General features: G+C 37.6%; 1 protein-coding gene and 1 long non-coding RNA gene across 10 annotated transcripts in view; one reads left to right on the top strand and one right to left on the bottom strand.

Moving 5' to 3' along the window:
• Positions 1-16,450, top strand: part of vcla (vinculin a) — a 46,024-nt gene that overhangs the window by 26,184 nt on the left and 3,390 nt on the right. For 2 of the 9 annotated variants that reach the window (XM_051916418.1, XM_051916417.1), the window contains exons 8-20: positions 668-815; positions 3,414-3,567; positions 4,349-4,524; positions 5,062-5,252; positions 8,632-8,831; positions 9,873-10,001; positions 10,276-10,425; positions 11,351-11,459; positions 11,541-11,843; positions 11,930-12,054; positions 12,154-12,339; positions 16,004-16,207; positions 16,324-16,428. In XM_051916418.1, the coding sequence (XP_051772378.1) occupies positions 668-815; positions 3,414-3,567; positions 4,349-4,524; positions 5,062-5,252; positions 8,632-8,831; positions 9,873-10,001; positions 10,276-10,425; positions 11,351-11,459; positions 11,541-11,843; positions 11,930-12,054; positions 12,154-12,339; positions 16,004-16,207; positions 16,324-16,428 (2,180 nt within the window). The other 7 variants (XM_051916415.1, XM_051916416.1, XR_007933118.1 and 4 more) reach the window with 7 other exon arrangements.
• Positions 690-6,009, bottom strand: LOC127524680 (uncharacterized). Its single transcript, XR_007933119.1, has 3 exons — positions 5,760-6,009; positions 5,144-5,281; positions 690-836 (listed from the first exon to the last, which is right to left on the bottom strand). It is a non-coding gene; the product is annotated as an uncharacterized LOC127524680 (long non-coding RNA).

Here is a 16,450-nt window from a genome sequence, read left to right as displayed (position 1 = left end):
TAATATGGTCAAACTAGTCCTGTATGGCATACACTACTGTTCAAAAGTTTGTGGTCAGTATGAATTTTTTAAATGTTTTTTGAAAAAAGAAAAAAAAAAGTCTCTTGTGCTCATCAGTGCTGCTTTTATTTAATCAAAATACAGTAAAATAGTAATATTGTGAAATATTATTGCAATTTCAAACATTTGTTTTCTTTTTTATTATATTTAAAAATTTATTTATTTCCTGTAATGGCAAAGCTGAGTTTTCAGCATCATTACTCCAGTCTTCAGTGTCACATGATCCTTCAGAAATCATTCTACTATGCTGATTTGCTGCTCAAGAAACATGTATTATCATTATCAATGTTGAAAACAGTTGTGCTGTTTAATATTTTGATGAACACCACAACACATTTTTTTCAGTATTCTTTAATGAATAAAAAGTTCAATAAAAGAGCAGCATTAATCTTTTGTAACATTCTTTCTGCCACTTTTGTTCAATTTAATGCATCCTTGCTGAATAAAATTATTAATTTCTTAAAAAATTTTAATGACCCCAACTTTTGAGCAGTAGTGTACACAATATTTGTGTAATGTAGATGATTTTAATTGAAATAGATTAAAAATATGAATGTGTAGTACTAGTGGCCTAACACTATGTCTGTGACTGGATGTTCTCGTACAGGAGATCCAGGAGAGCATGCGTTGCGTCAGATACTGGATGAAGCAGGAAAAGTGGGTGAGCTTTGTGCGGGGAAAGAGAGACGAGAGATCCTGGGAACAACCAAGACCTTGGGCCAGATGACGGATCAGGTGTCAGATGTGCGTGCCAGGTACGCCCCCTTCAGGTGCATCTGGAGAAAAGGCAGAATTGTAGTCAAAGCCCATTATACTGCTGATTCAACCAACTATGAGATTCGTCAGTTCAGCATTTCACATTGAGAGCCAAATGCCACCACATGCTCGTGTATTGCTCGCGTGAGCTGAATTATGCATTAATGCAGCTGTGTGCTGTTCGTAATGATATTCATCATCCTTTATGCAACACATTACCCCTGTATGATGTGTCTCAGGGGCTGTAACTGCTTCTAATTTACAACACAAGAAAGTGTGTCAGGTTTTTCAATAAGCACAGTTTAGACGTTGTTTGTTAGTGGTCTAATTCTCTGGGGATTGTTTATCCCTGACTGCTGAGTACAGGAGAAGGAAGGAACGGTGTGGTACAGTTTGGACCCATGTGTCAGGGATGTTGAAAGCTAGATTGAAAGTGAAAGATCAGACGCTGGGCTCTGACTTCATTAGAGAGACTCAAGGAAAGCAGATTAAAGGCTGAAGGGCCGGATAATCAGCGGCTGCGCAGGCCCACTGATCGCTCTCACCCAGGGGGACTCTTTAAACTGACCTTTGCATGCATTTCGAATGGTTTACATGTCAAATTTTTTCGCTAAAATACGTTTTCTAGGGTAGTTGGAAAGATCTTAATTTATTTGTTTTTATTCATTTATTTTTTATTACTTCAACTTTGTGATCACGTATATATTATATTATATTATATTATACACCGATCAGGCATAACATTACGACCACTGACAGGTGAAGTGAATAACACTGATTATCTCTTCATCACGGCACTTGTTAGTGGGTGGGATACTGTATATTGGGCAGCAAGTGAACATTTTGTCCTCAAAGTTGATGTGTTAGAAGCTGGAAGATGGGCAAGCGTAAGGATTTGAGTTTGACAAGGGCCAAATTGTGATGGCTAGACGACTGGGTCAGAGCATCTCCAAAACTGCAGCTCTTGTGGGGTGTTCCCGGTCTGCAGTGGTCAATATCTATCAAAAGTGAACCAAGGAAGGAATAGTGGTGAACTGGCGACAGGGTCATGGGCGGCCAAGGCTCATTGATGCATGTGGGGAGCGAAGTATGGCCTGTGTGGTCCAATCCAACAGACGAGCTGCTGTAGCTCAAATTGCTCAAGAAGTTAATGCTGGTTCTGATAGAAAGGTGTCAGAATACACAGTGCATTGCAGTTTGTTGTGTATGGGGCTGCATAGCCGCAGACCTGTCAGGGTGCCCATGCTGACCCCTGTCCAATGCCGAAAGCACCAACAGTTGGCACGTGAGCATCAGAACTGGACCACGGAGCAATGGAAGAAGGTGGCCTGGTCTGATGAATCACGTTTTCTTTTACTTCACGTGGATGGCCGAGTGCGTGTGCGTCGCACATGGCACCAGGATGCACTATGGGAAGAAGGCAAGCTGGTGGAGGCAGTGTGATGCTTTGGGCAATGTTCTGCTGGGAAACCTTGGGTCCTGCCATCCATGTGGATGTTACTTTGACATGTACCACCTACCTAAGCATTGTTGCAGACCATGTACACCCTTTCATGGAAACAGTATTCCCTGGTGGCTATGGCCTCTTTCAGCAGGATAATGAGCCCTGCCACAAAGCAAAAATGGTTTATGAATGGTTTGAGGAGCACAACAACAAGTTTGAGGTTTTGGCTTGGCCTCCAAATTTCCCAGATCTCAATCCAGTCGAGCATCTGTGAGATGTGCTGAACAAACATATCCGATCCATGGAGGCCCCACCTCACTACTTACAGGACTTAAAGGATCTGCTGCTAACATCTTGGTGCCAGATACCACAGCACACCTTCAGGGGTCTAGTGGAGTCCATGCCTTGACGGGTCAGGGCTGTTTTGGCAGCAAAAGGGGGACCAACACAATATTAGGAAGGTGGTGATAATGTTACGCCTTATCAGTGTATTATATTAATTATATTATTGTAGCACTTTTCAGTAAGGTTTCATTTGTTAACATTAGTTAACTACATTAGTGCTGTATGTAATTATTTTTGACTGTACTAAAGCATAAAAGTACCAAAATATGTTTGCAGATATTTAAGATATTTAAGTACGTTCAAATACTTGTTTTTCTGAAAAGTTTGTCTGAATGTCTGTGCGATCCCGCCCATTGCCAATTTACCCAATAGTATTTCGACACCCTGGGTTTCCCAGATGGTGGAAAACACCAGTGTATTGCAGCCATTGAAGTAAGCAAATGAACTGGGTCAGAAATCGCAGAATCTACCTGACCTAAAAAGACTTGGCAATAAAAACATTGCAAACATACTCATCAGCTGATCAACGTGGGAAAGTTATCAACTGATCAGGGGAAACAACTCTCCAATATTTTGAATTTGGACTGCAGTACCCATTTCAACCGCTAGCTGTCAATATTACATAATGCACCTTTAATGCACTGTGAACTAACATGAATATTTTATTAAATAACATTAACAGTGGTTAATAAATGCTGTAAGAATATATTGCTCATTGTTAGTTCATGTTAACTAATGCATTAACTAATGTTAACAAATAAGACCTTATTGTTAATTGTTACCATTATATTATATTTTGCTTGTTCAGAGGTCAGGGTGCCACCCCTATGGGTATGCAGAAAGCTCAGCAGGTGGGACAGGGTTTGGATATTCTGGTGGGGAAAGTGGAGAATGCTGCCCGGAAGCTGGAGGCCCTGACCAATGCCAAACAGGCCATCGCCAAGCGAATCGACACGGCCCAGGTCAGTCTTGAGATTGTTAAACAGAAGCATGAAGATGTTTCTTTAGTGGATTGGTGTTTTTAGTGTGTCTATTGTTTGGTGCTCAATTGGTTTTGCTTCAGGGCTCAAATTTTTAACCTAGTCACAGATGAATTTGAGTTTAAGTCAATAAATGGCTATTTATGTGAACAACAAAAGATATGGGAAGTGTTTTCTCCACCCTCAAAGTTCATAAGTCTTTTTATTTTTTGTCTGTTTGTAATATCTTATTATATTTTTTATTTTGTTACAGTTACAGATTTGAAGAGACTATATGCATCCCAAAGGACCTGTGGGTACTTAAAATGGGGACTCATAATTACAGACTTATTCTCGTCTAAATAGCTGTTGCATAAATCTCTCCCAACTGATGTTATTTAGCGGTGATGTGCTATGTCTCATAAGTATTTAAAGTGTGGAGTCATTGTACTTTGTGCTGTTGGTGCAGTGACAGAAAACCACAGATGAGTTCAGACAATGGCAAAGTATATCATTATATAACAGACTGATTCCTTATGCTGAATAGCAATAAGACTGTAAATATTCCTTCAAATTGAAAACATGTTGACAAGTGTCACTCTAGTATGTTCATTCTGATAATAAGGAGACAGAATAGTCTAAGACTGTTCTGAGATTATTTCTGAAGATACTGCTAACTAACTTGTAGGTTTAGTTTTTGTGTTGCAAAATAAAATGAAAACACACCATTTACTGTTCAAATAAAAAACACATTTCTTCTAACTAAATGTTCATTTCTGCACAGAGCTGGCTGGCTGATCCTCACGGTGGTCCGGAGGGGGAAGAGAACATCCGTGCTCTTCTGGCAGAGGCCAAGCGCATCGCTGACTTGTGTGAAGACCCTAAAGAGAGAGACGACATTCTGCGCTCCATCAGTGAGATCGCAGGGCTCACTGCGAGACTGGTTGAACTTCGTAAAATGTAATTACAGACCTACAGTGCATATGGTTAGAGACCTTTAATTTACTGGAACATTCAAAGTGTTCTTTCCGCTTTCAAAGGACAGACGGTTTTCATCTTCATATCAGTCATGCCAGTCTGTCATGTTTAGAAAATGTTGTGTCTTTGATCAGAACATGATGAAAAATGTGAACTTGATAAACCATTATCTTGTTCACGGTTAGGTCAGATTATGTAACCAAGATAATGTGCCTAGTGTGACTCCAGATCTGGAATGACAGTTTCCAATGTGGGCCTATAATATTTAATATCTGTAATTAATGTAGGTACTGAGTGGGTGATCAGGGAACACATTTGTGCTTTTTATAATATTATGAAATTATAATAATACTTTATTGTAATTTTATTCACCAAGGATGCATTAAATTGATCAAAAGTGACAGTAAAGTCTGTCTGTCGTTTTTTTTTTTTTTTTTATCCTCATGCTAATTATGTTATAAATGTTTTTTTTGTTAGTTTTTTTTAAATCTCATATTCTGGTCCATTTTTTTGTCACAGGGGTAAAGGGGATACTCCTGAGGCTAGAGCGCTGGCCAAACAGATTGGCACTGCTTTGCAAAACTTGCAGGCAAAGACTAACCGTGCTGTGGCCAACATGAGACCTGCCAAGGCTGCTGTTACCCTAGAGGGCAAAATGGAGCTGGCTTTGCGCTGGATCAACAACCCTGGAGTGGACGATCATGGAGTAGGTGGGTGGCATGATGAAGTAAAACATTACCTTTTAAATCAGACAAAAAATAAAAAAAATCAGCTTGGAAACCCATTTACATTCAGAATTGAATCAAAACCATTTTGTGGCCATGTAGCTGTTATGATATCTGGGTTTGTTATTAGCGTAATGGGCATCCAGTGTGGTAAAATACTCATCTGGTCATCTGAGGCAATTACTTTTCCCCCAAAGGATGACACTGGCATATTGAATGACTTATTCATATGTATGGAACTAGGCACTTGACTCTGGACCTTTATGTGATGTGACAGATGGCTATTTTCTCTGCCCCTGTTGTATTTATGTTCATACTTAAAATATTTCAAACCATAAATAGCTGCTTCGTGTCCTATTCACAGCAGGTCATGTTACTTTCAGGTTAACTTAGTCTTGGAGTAACTCTAGACCAGAGCTGTTCAGTTCTGCTCCTGGGGATCTACTTTTTCAGAGTTTAGTACTAGGACTGCATCCCAATTCACATACTTACTCTATGCACTAGAAGCAGGGTTATTCCTGGGTCAAAAATGGTCTTCGGTGGTGGTGGATGAACACTGTCATCCACAATACAAAATACCGTACACATGTGAACTGCTAGCCCAGTACTGATAGTAAATCCACAATAAATGCAAAGAAACAGTTTGGAATATTAACATATCCTGTTCATTTATGAATTAAAGAATTAACACTGTCAGGACAGGTAATAAAACAAAGACAATGTGCAATTGGATTTACTTTGGTGGCTGCCAAAAAATGTTCAATGCAGGAAAAACCCTGTAGAGGTATGTACTTGTCTGGTGATGGGGAAAATCCATAATTTCGAGTGTATAGCAAGGCCAGTATTGGAACATACTAACACGTCATAAAATTGAATCTTGATACCACAGACCCCTTTTCATCTTACTAACTTCATTACATAAGAATTCATTGTTAATTAAAGGGTTAGTTCACCCAAAAATGAAAATAATGTCATTAATTACTCACCCTCATGTCGTTTCACACCCGTAAGACCTTCGTTTATCTTCGGAACACAAATTAAGATATTTTTGATGAAATCTGATGGCTCAGTGAGGCCTCTATTGCCAGCAATCTTTTGTTTCGAATCAGTGGTTCGAAGTGCCAAAGTCACGTGATTTCAGTAAACAAGGTTTCGTTTACGCGATCCGAACCACTGATTCGAAACAAAAGATTCGTAAACGTGTTTTGAAATCGTCCGTCACTAGATATTGTTGAAAAGTTGTTATTTTGTTTTTTTTTGGTGCACAAAAAGTATTCTTGTTGCTTTATAATATTAAGGTTGAACCACTGTAGTCACATGAACTGTTTTAAATATGTCTTTAGTACCTTTCTGGATCTTGAGAGGTTCAGTGACATTGCTGGCAATAGAGGCCTCACTGAGCTATCGGATTTCATCAAAAATATCTTAATTTGTGTTCCGAAGATTAATGAAGGTCTTGCGGTTGTGGAACGACATGAGGGTGAGTAATTAATGACATTATTTTTGGGTTTACTAACCCTGTAACCTTAATAAATGGCTAAAAACTGTTATGGCAGCATAGGTTTGCAACTCTTCGAACATTTCTTCAACTGAAGAAGTTGAAAGTGAGTTGTCATAAACTCCAAATATTCCAAGGATTTGTGGGTAATAATCACTTAAACATCATGCATTGATACTTAATTCGAAATCCACCAGAAGAAGTATACTATCTGTCTAGTATACTTTAAATTTTGGATGCATGCTTGCATTCTACTTAAGTGGTATTATAGTACTTTTAAAATTAAGTAAATAAGTTTGTTATTGAGCAAAAACACATGACTTGACATGACCCCCATTTAGTGCAGGTCAATTTAATAAAAACATTTGTGTTTTGGCTCTCTTTTTTTTTTTTAACTAGCAAATAGAGATGTTAATTTACAGTGCTGGGGGTAACGTATTACAAGTAACACGAGTTACATAATCAGATAACTTTTTTCAAGTAACCAGTAAAGTAACGCATTTTCTTTTAAATTTCCAACAAAATATCTGAGTTATTTTTTCAAATAAGGTGTTCTGTGCGCTGTGTAAACACGATAATGATTGTAGTTCTAGACTAAATGCGCGAATGCATTTACTCATCTTACTTGCACAAAAACAGATTCAGTATTCCTCAAAATGAATCAAAATAGTAAAATGAAAACTCAGAATATTATGCTAACCTGCAATAATTAAATGTTAAATAACACAAATATACTTTATGTATTTAATCTAATTTTTGTTTTGTTTTTATTGCTGCAATCCAGAAAGGCAGCACAGCTGAAAGGTTTGTTTGAGCTGCGCCTTCTACTGTACAGGCATGAATCTGCATTTTCTTCAGCCTGAGGCTTATTCATTTCACTTCTGGTGTGACAGGGCCTTTGCGTTTGCCAAAATAGAATTTGTTTTTTTTGTTATTAAAAAAACTTTAAAAATTAAGCCCAGCCCAGGTGAGAAAAAGTAACACAAAAGTAATATAATGCATTACTAACACAATTAGTTTTTAGTAACGCAATGTTGTAACATGTTTTAAAAATAACTTTAGCTAATAGCTCATTTAAGTAGCTTTAATTTATTAGCCAGTCAGTCAAAAACTGCGTACGATTGTCGCATTTCGCCTCATAATGGCAGTCGCACAGAAATTTCAAATTGGTCGTGAAGCAGCCGATACCCTCCGCTCATTCACTATGGTAAAATGAATAAATAATAAATGTATGAATATACTGTATCCAAACAAATGATTGCCAATTAGTTTGCTAGAAAATCATAGGTTTTTATGGCTAATCAATGTAAAGAAATATTGCGGCTAAATAAAAATTACTTTGTAATTATTCATGACTGCCCATTTAACAGAAACAGTGTTTAAAAATTAACGTTTCAGTGCAATCAAATTGGTATTTCCCACCTCACACTCATAGTTGATTAGAATACATCACGTCTGGTCGATATTTCAACACATTTCAAGGTCAAATCAGACCTGAAAATTCCACATACGCATATGACTGGAACTTCCCTACTACTCTCCATTGTCAATAAATGACTTTCAGTTGTGATTATTATGATTATTGTTTTTACTTATATGTCAAGTGTCATGTTTCAATGTGTATCAACTATAAGCAGTTTGTCGGTTCATTTCCCTGAAGAGACTGTCTGTTTGTCCAAACAATGGTATACTGGAGTCAGGAGTGTTTGATAATTTCTGCTTTAAATGACACATTTCACTATTAAATGGCAAATATTTTTTTGTGTTCCTAGTGCACTTGGATAGCTTGTTTTATAAATACAGACCCCAAAACCATTGTCTAGATGCACCAGCATGAATTAAAGCCTGTTATCTCTCTGTCTGTAGGCCAGGCTGCCATACGAGGGCTGATAGCGGAAGGTCGTCGACTGGCGAACTCTCTACCAGGGCCGTACAGACAGGAGCTGCTAGCAAAGTGTGAGCGAGTGGAGCAGCTGATGATGCAGTTGGCAGATCTGGCCACGCGGGGAGAGGGAGAGAGTCCTCAGGCGCGCGCTGTGGCCGCTCATCTGCTGGAGGCAATTAAAGTAAGGCATCGTGTCCCCCTTTTCTATTAAAAGATCTGAGTATCTTTCTCACAGCAGGTGTGGGTGAAGCATAATCAGATGTTTAGATCTTCTCAAATGGGAAGTGCAGAGGTCAAATCTGCTGGCCACAGAGTAGTGCAGTACATGACGTGCTCAAGATAATATATAAGCAAATGCCACCCTCTGCTGGAAAATATTTGCGTTGCACTATATTCATTCTTAAACTATTTTAAGCGAATTACCCTACTGGTCAAAAGTTAGGAATAATTCAGATTTTGTTATGTTTTTTGAAAAACAGCAATATTGTGAAGTATTATTATAATTTAAAAGAACTGTTTTCTATTTGATTTATATTTTAAAATGTAATTTATTCCTGTGATGGCAAAGCTGAATTTTCAGCATCATTACTCTAGTCTTCAGTGTCATATGATCCTTCAGAAATCATACTAATATATTGATTTGGTGCTCTATATAATCAATTATTATTGGTGCTCAAGTATTAATAATGGTTATTATTATTTTTATCAATGTTTGCAGTGATAAATTTTTTCTTTGGTACATTGATGAATAGAAAGCTCAGCATTTATTTGAAATAGAAAGCTTTTGTAACATTATACATGTCTTTTCTGTTACTTTTGAACATGTCCTTGACTCCTTGCTGAATAAAAGTATTAATTTCTTCTAAGTAGCACAACTGTTTTCAAGATTGATAATAATAAGAAATGTTTCTTGAGCAGCAAATCAGCATCTAAGAACGATTTCTGAAGGATCATGTGACACTGAAGTAGTAATGGCTGCTGAAAATTCAGCTTTTCAATCAAAGGAAGAAATTACATTTTAAAATATATTAACACAGAAAACAGTTCTTTTGAATTTGTAATATTCATAATATTATTGTTTTTTGTATTATTTTTTGATCAAATACAAGCAGCCTCGGTGAGGATACAAAACGTTTTATTCCAAATTTTTGACCGTTAATGTAAATGTTTTTTTTCTTTTAACTGTACATTTAAATAACCTGTATCATATTTTTCCCTTTAGGATCTGAAAGCAAAGATGCAGGAAGCAATGACCCAGGAAGTGTCTGATGTTTTCAGTGATACAACCACACCAATTAAACTTCTGGCTGTAGCAGCAACAGCACCTCTTGAGGCCCCCAAAAGAGAGGAGGTTAGCTGAGTATACAGGCTGTTTTAAACAGAGCGAAGGATGCTTTTCAGTGTCATGTCAAATATGCTAATGCACACACAGTATCGCAAACCCTAAACCTAATCATAAAAAGACCTTTGCAAATGAAACATTTTTTCTTAGGGTTATTTTTCATATTGAAGGCATCCCCAAAATGATTAATTTATTTCCAAATCTACCTTCTGGGGATATTTATAAGTAATTTTGTAAGTACAACTAGGTACCTCACAGTTTTTGTATATTATTTCTCCTCTAGGTTTTTGAAGAAAGGGCGTCTAACTTTGAGAATCATGCCAGCAGACTGGGTGCTACAGCCGAGAAGGCGGCTGCTGTGGGAACAGCCAATAAGAGCACAGTTGAAGGCATCCAGGCAGCTGTGAAATCAGCCAGAGATCTAACACCTCAGGTATGCAGCTTAGATATGTATGTGTGTGTGGGTACTGTATCTGAGTACACCCAACTCTCTGCTTATGCCAGAGCTACTTTAAGGGCACATAATTGTGTGCTTGGACATCAGCCACAAGATCAAGTCTCCAGGGGTATTCAAACTTTTTGAATATGATGATGCCCTTGAGCGAGATCTCATTCTTAAAATAAGACTGTGTAAGAACAGTATTGAGAGTTAAATTATAAAGATGTTTTAAAAAATAACTGTACTGTATTAAAGTCAAAACCAATTTTTAAAACATTATCAGGTAAATATTTCAAAGAAATTCATGAATTAAATGTTTTTATTCAGCAAGGACTGTTTTCAACATTGATACTAATAAGAAATGTTTCTTGAGCACCAAATCAATATATTAGAATGATTTCTGAAGGATCATGTGACATTGAAGACTGGAGGAATGATGGTGAAAATTCAGCTTTGCCATCACAGGAATAAATTAGAATATATTATTATAAAACAGTTATTTTAAATTGTAATATTATTTCACTACTTATTTCACTATTAATACTACTGTTCTTGCTGTAATGTTGATCAAATAAATGACTTCTTTTAAAACATTAAAAAATTGTTGATGGTGTATCTTTTTTCCAGTCACTCACAGTAATGTAAGATGTATAAAACTTTTTACAAATCTTTTTTATTTATTACTGTTAAAAAATAGGACTTTACATGTTAAGTTGGACAGCCCTAAAAATTGGCAAATTCTTTTTTTCTCTCCATTTTTTTTGATAGATTTCCGATGATGTATCGATGTACAGCTTTTTTCTGCTTTTTATTAATAATTTTACCAATAAAGGCTCTCAGAATGGAGACTATGAAGATGGTTGTGATCTAATTTGCTTTTTTGATGTGTATATCTGTGTTTTGCTGTTCTCATGAGCAGGTCACTTCTGCTGCACGCATTTTGCTGAAGAATCCTGGCAACCAGGCTGCGTACGAGCACTTTGAGACCATGAAGAACCAATGGATTGACAACATTGAAAAAATGACCAGTAAAAGCTCATTCTTTTCATCAGCAGAATGCATCAAAAAGAAAAGTACCACATAAAATCTTTTTGAAATCTTTATTTCAGGTCTTGTGGATGAAGCCATTGACACTAAATCCCTCTTGGATGCTTCAGAGGAGGCCATTAAGAAAGACATTGATAAAAGCCGGGTGGCAATGGCTAACGTTCAGCCCCAGATGTTGGTTGCAGGGGCTACCAGCATTGCCCGGCGGGCTAACAGGGTACTTCTGGTGGCCAAGCGGGAAGTGGAAAACTCAGAGGACCCTAAATTCAGAGAACTAGTCAAAGCTGCTTCAGATGAACTTGGTAGAACCATCTCACCCATGGTTATGGCTGCTAAAGCTGTGGCAGGAAACATCCAGGATCCAGGTCTTTTTTGTAGATGTTCTGGATACATTTGTAGAAAACCTGTTACTGCTGTTACTGACAAAAAATCTTTTTCTCCTCTTGAGCAGGTTTGCAAAAGAGCTTCCTGGACTCTGGCTACAGGATCTTGGCTGCTGTTGGGAAAGTTAGGGAAGCCTTCCAGCCTCAGGAGCCTGAATTTCCACCTCCACCTCCAGACCTTGATCAGCTGCATGTAAGTGCTGCTGCTCTACATCAATTCAGGTCTTAAATGAACAGTTCTGTCATCATTTACTCACCCCCGTGTTATTATAAATTCATATGACTCTCTCAGGTCAATGATGATCAGGCTCCTCCCAAACCGCCCCTCCCTGAGGGAGAGGTTCCTCCCCCGAGACCTCCACCCCCAGAGGAAAAAGATGAGGAGTTCCCTGAGCAGAAAGCCGGCGAGATGGTGAGCGAGCCGATGATGGTGGCAGCCAGGCAACTACACGACGAGGCCCGTAAATGGTCCAGCAAAGTGAGTAGATCTACTATATATTTTAGGCACACAAACATTTCGTTACATAGTATACACTACCGTTCAAAAGTTTGGGGTCAGTAAGATTTATTTTTGAAAGAAATTTATATTTCAGCATGGATGCTTAAAATTGATCAAAAGTGACAGTAAAGACTTTAAAAATAGTTTTTTTTTGTTTTGGAATTTGAGCATTCTATTAATAAAAAAATGTGGCTGCTGAAAATTCAGCTTTGCCATCAGAGCGATAAATTACATTTTAAAATATATTAACATAAAAAACAGTACAGTTTTTACTATATTTTTGATCAAATAAATGCAGTCTTGGTGAGCATAAGAGACTTCTTTCAAAAAAAGCACAGACCCCATACTTTAAATGATAATGTACATTTAAATACAATAATAAATAATTCTAAAGAATTATAATTATAGATTAAAGAGTTAAACTCACAAATGAAAAGGGGAAAAAAAGATGTTTGCACTTTTGTGTACTGCTCTTTATGATTGTGAAATGTTGCTTCTTTTCAAATCTGAGTGTTTTTGTTGTCTTTAACCTGAAATGTGGAAATCTCTGTGATGATTCCAGTTTCAGGGGGGAAAATGAACGGAAACTGTCATCTATGAAAGACGTGTTTGCATGCTTGATCTCTAACGTTTTTAACAAGTAGATTTACTCATTTTTTTTTTTACCATAGTGATGGAGCAATACATGATTTTTCTTCGCAGCTGTACCCCAAAAGAGCATCTGCTATGAAACGAGACAGACAGGACTACCTGAGTTAACTTTAACTAATGGGAAATGTCTTCCTCAGTGGATGCAAAATCAACAGGAACTAGCACGGAGCTGATATGAGCTTATTGCAAAGGCTCTTGTAGGTGATGTAAGCAATAATACTTATAAACCCAATCAGGTGACCGTAGTGAGAGCCCACTGGGTGTGTTTGAATTACTGGTTGTGTCGTTGTCCTTTTGTGGATGTTTCTGTGCTATTTCTTCTATCATAGTTCAACAGTCCTTTATTGGCTTTGTCTTGGTCCTTGTGAAAACTATATGTTCTTTTGCATGTTAACATGGTCTTTCTCTGTCTGTATCTGCACACAGCCCCGTGTTTATTGCTTGTTCAGTTATGATAATATTCTCAATTTAGTACAGTGTAAAAATTAGGAATAAATGGATTAATGAGATGCTGATATAGTGCAGATAGATACATAGATACTCCACCTTTCAAAAGTTTGGGTTGGGAATGATTTAAAAAAAAAATGCTTTTAAAAGTCTTTTATATTCAAAATACAGTAAAAACAGAAATATTGTGAGATTTTATTACAATTAAAAATAAGTGTTTGTTAATTTTAATATACTTTTAAGTGTAATTTATTTCTGTGATGGCAAAGCTGAATTTTCAGTATCATTACTCATCTTCAGTGTCACATGATCCTTCAGAAATCATTCTAATATGCTGATTTGCTGCTCAAAAAACATTTATTATTATTATCTATGTGCTATTTAATATTTTTGTGGAAACCGTGATACATTTTTTCAGGATTCTTAGATTTAAAAGTTCAAACATCATTTATTTGAAATAGAAATCTTTCTTAAAAACCTTACTGACCCCAACTTTTGAAAGAAAAATATAAAATATTCTAGTTATGCTCATCTATAATATATTTTAGCAGCTATAAATTGCTTTTTCTTGTCTCTAAAAAATAATTACAAATCTTTATCCAGTAATAATAAATGAAAATCCTTTTTTTTTTTTAAATTATTTTTCAAAATATTAAATTTCTAACTGACAAAATATTTTTAAGGACAATTTCTATAAAAAAAAAATCCAGTCATTTATGAACAGGTTTTTTTTTTATTTTTTTTTTAGGTTAAGTACCATTCAAGCTGAAACGTAAATTCTTTTTCTATCCACAAGCTGTCAAAGTTGCTTTTTTATAGAGAACCCATCATGTCTTGTTTGGGGCTTTGCTTGTTTGCTTTCTGTCCAAATTAACCACCCAGTTTTCATCCTTAAATTTACATGAGAATAGATCAGTTACGTGATTTTCAGTTGACATTATAAACCCTGTGGCAGGCGTTACCCAGCAGGACCCAGAATGCTGCCTCTCCCAGCCATCCTAAACCCAGCCATTCCCACAATCATGTCCTGGAAATCTTCATCCAGTGCCTCTCGTACTAACTCTGTCCTTCTTTCTCCATGCTGGCTCCCCCCCCCCGACCACCTCCTCCCCAGCCTCCCCAGCCTCCCCAGCCTTCCCAGCCTGAGGTGACAGACGAGGGTTTTGAGGCCGCTGAGGCGGAGGTAGATATAGACGATGAGGATGAATTCACAGACAACGAGGATGATTTTGAGCCAGAGCTGCTCTTAATGTCTTCTAATCAGCCAGTTAACCAGCCCATTCTGGCTGCTGCGCAGTCTTTGCACCAGGAGGCTCGCAAGTGGTCCAGTAAGGTACTCCGTTTTCCGGCCCCGGCGGGCCACAGCATCCCTTCTGCATCCAGATATTACTATGGGAATGCTGAAACCAGATAGCTGCTGCTGCTGCTGCTGCTGCTGTTATTGCTTCACACTTGGGTCCGGTGTGGTTTTTTTTTGCTGCTGGGGTTGCCAATGACCGCGACTGGAATGGCAAGTTTGTTGTGCATTTCTTGGACAAACTGATACTGGCTTCACAAGTCACTTCCCTGCTCATTTCTGATAGTGTCATACCTCTGTGCCCCGGTTTGAACGAGGAGCCATTCACTCAACCGCTGCTTCCAAACACTCTGCTTTTGCCAACCTGTGAAGCCATGGATGACAGTTTCCCAATGACTTCAGAATTACACGTTGAAGTCATATCACATGCCTGTTTGTTTGTTGTGCACTCTTTTTCTAACCATTTAGATGAACCGCGTCAAAGCCATTGTAGGATGATGCATTTTAACACACTGAAAATCTGCATGCCTGTGTACAAACATAATTGCCTTACTAAAGGAAAATGCAGAATTCTACTCAAGGTATACTGATCAAATATAGTTTTTTAAAAATATTTATTTCATTTTTTTGACATGTAATTATATTGAGAGTTATTCATTAGACGGGCTCCATATTGTTGACAAGTTGGAGAAACAATAGATTAGATTCTACGGAGCCCCTAAGGTTGCGTTTGCAGAAAAAATTTCCCGCCTATGTGAAAACATTTTTGCGTGCAAGTAGATGTTTCTCATGTGCGCAAAAAGTCAGGTTTGTTCCTGAATGTTTACTTTAGTGGCTCTGTGATTATCTGTTGTTGAAGTCTCGCTACATTTCTATGCAAGTTTAGTTTTACATAGCGTGACATTTCCCAAATATAGGAAAAATTATATAATCAGTCTCAAGACACATGATGAACCTATACTAATTTTAAAAAGGCATGATTGATGTGCACTGGATGAACATGAAGTGATTCTAAACACTATTTGTTTATCTAACTGACATTTTAAAAGGTTATAGATTGAATTTGGATATATAGATATAGCTATATTATCAACAATCACAGTTTAACAACAGGCAAAAATGATCTACATAATCAATCTGTGACTGTAGGGACAGTTGGATTTTTGTAGTTATTTATTTTAAATTTTACCTGTGTTTGCCAAAGTATGTCTGTAATCAAACCCTCATTTAATGTCCTTGTGTTCTTAGGGTAATGACATCATTGGAGCAGCTAAGCGCATGGCCCTGCTCATGGCAGAGATGTCTCGTCTGGTGCGTGGAGGCAGCGGAAATAAACGTGCTCTTATTCAGTGCGCCAAGGACATTGCCAAGGCCTCTGATGAGGTCACGCGGCTGGCTAAAGAGGTAGCCAAGCAATGCACCGACAAACGGATTCGCACAAACCTGTTGCAGGTCAGTGGTGCAAATATCATGCATCAGTAGTACAGCTCTCTTCCAGCATGGATAGATTAGTATTTCCAAATCAGCTTATTTTGTCACTCCCAAAAGCTCCGGAATGTTTATTCCAGGTTTGTGAGCGTATCCCAACAATCAGCACTCAGCTGAAGATCCTGTCCACAGTAAAGGCCACTATGCTGGGACGTACAAACATCAGTGAGGAAGAATCTGAGCAGGTGAGAGCAAGGCACATCTTAA

Source organism: Ctenopharyngodon idella, chromosome 13, assembly GCF_019924925.1.
Source record: "Ctenopharyngodon idella isolate HZGC_01 chromosome 13, HZGC01, whole genome shotgun sequence".
In the NCBI taxonomy this organism is placed as follows: Eukaryota; Metazoa; Chordata; class Actinopteri; order Cypriniformes; family Xenocyprididae; genus Ctenopharyngodon; species Ctenopharyngodon idella.
This window is presented reverse-complemented; position numbering and strand designations above follow the sequence as displayed.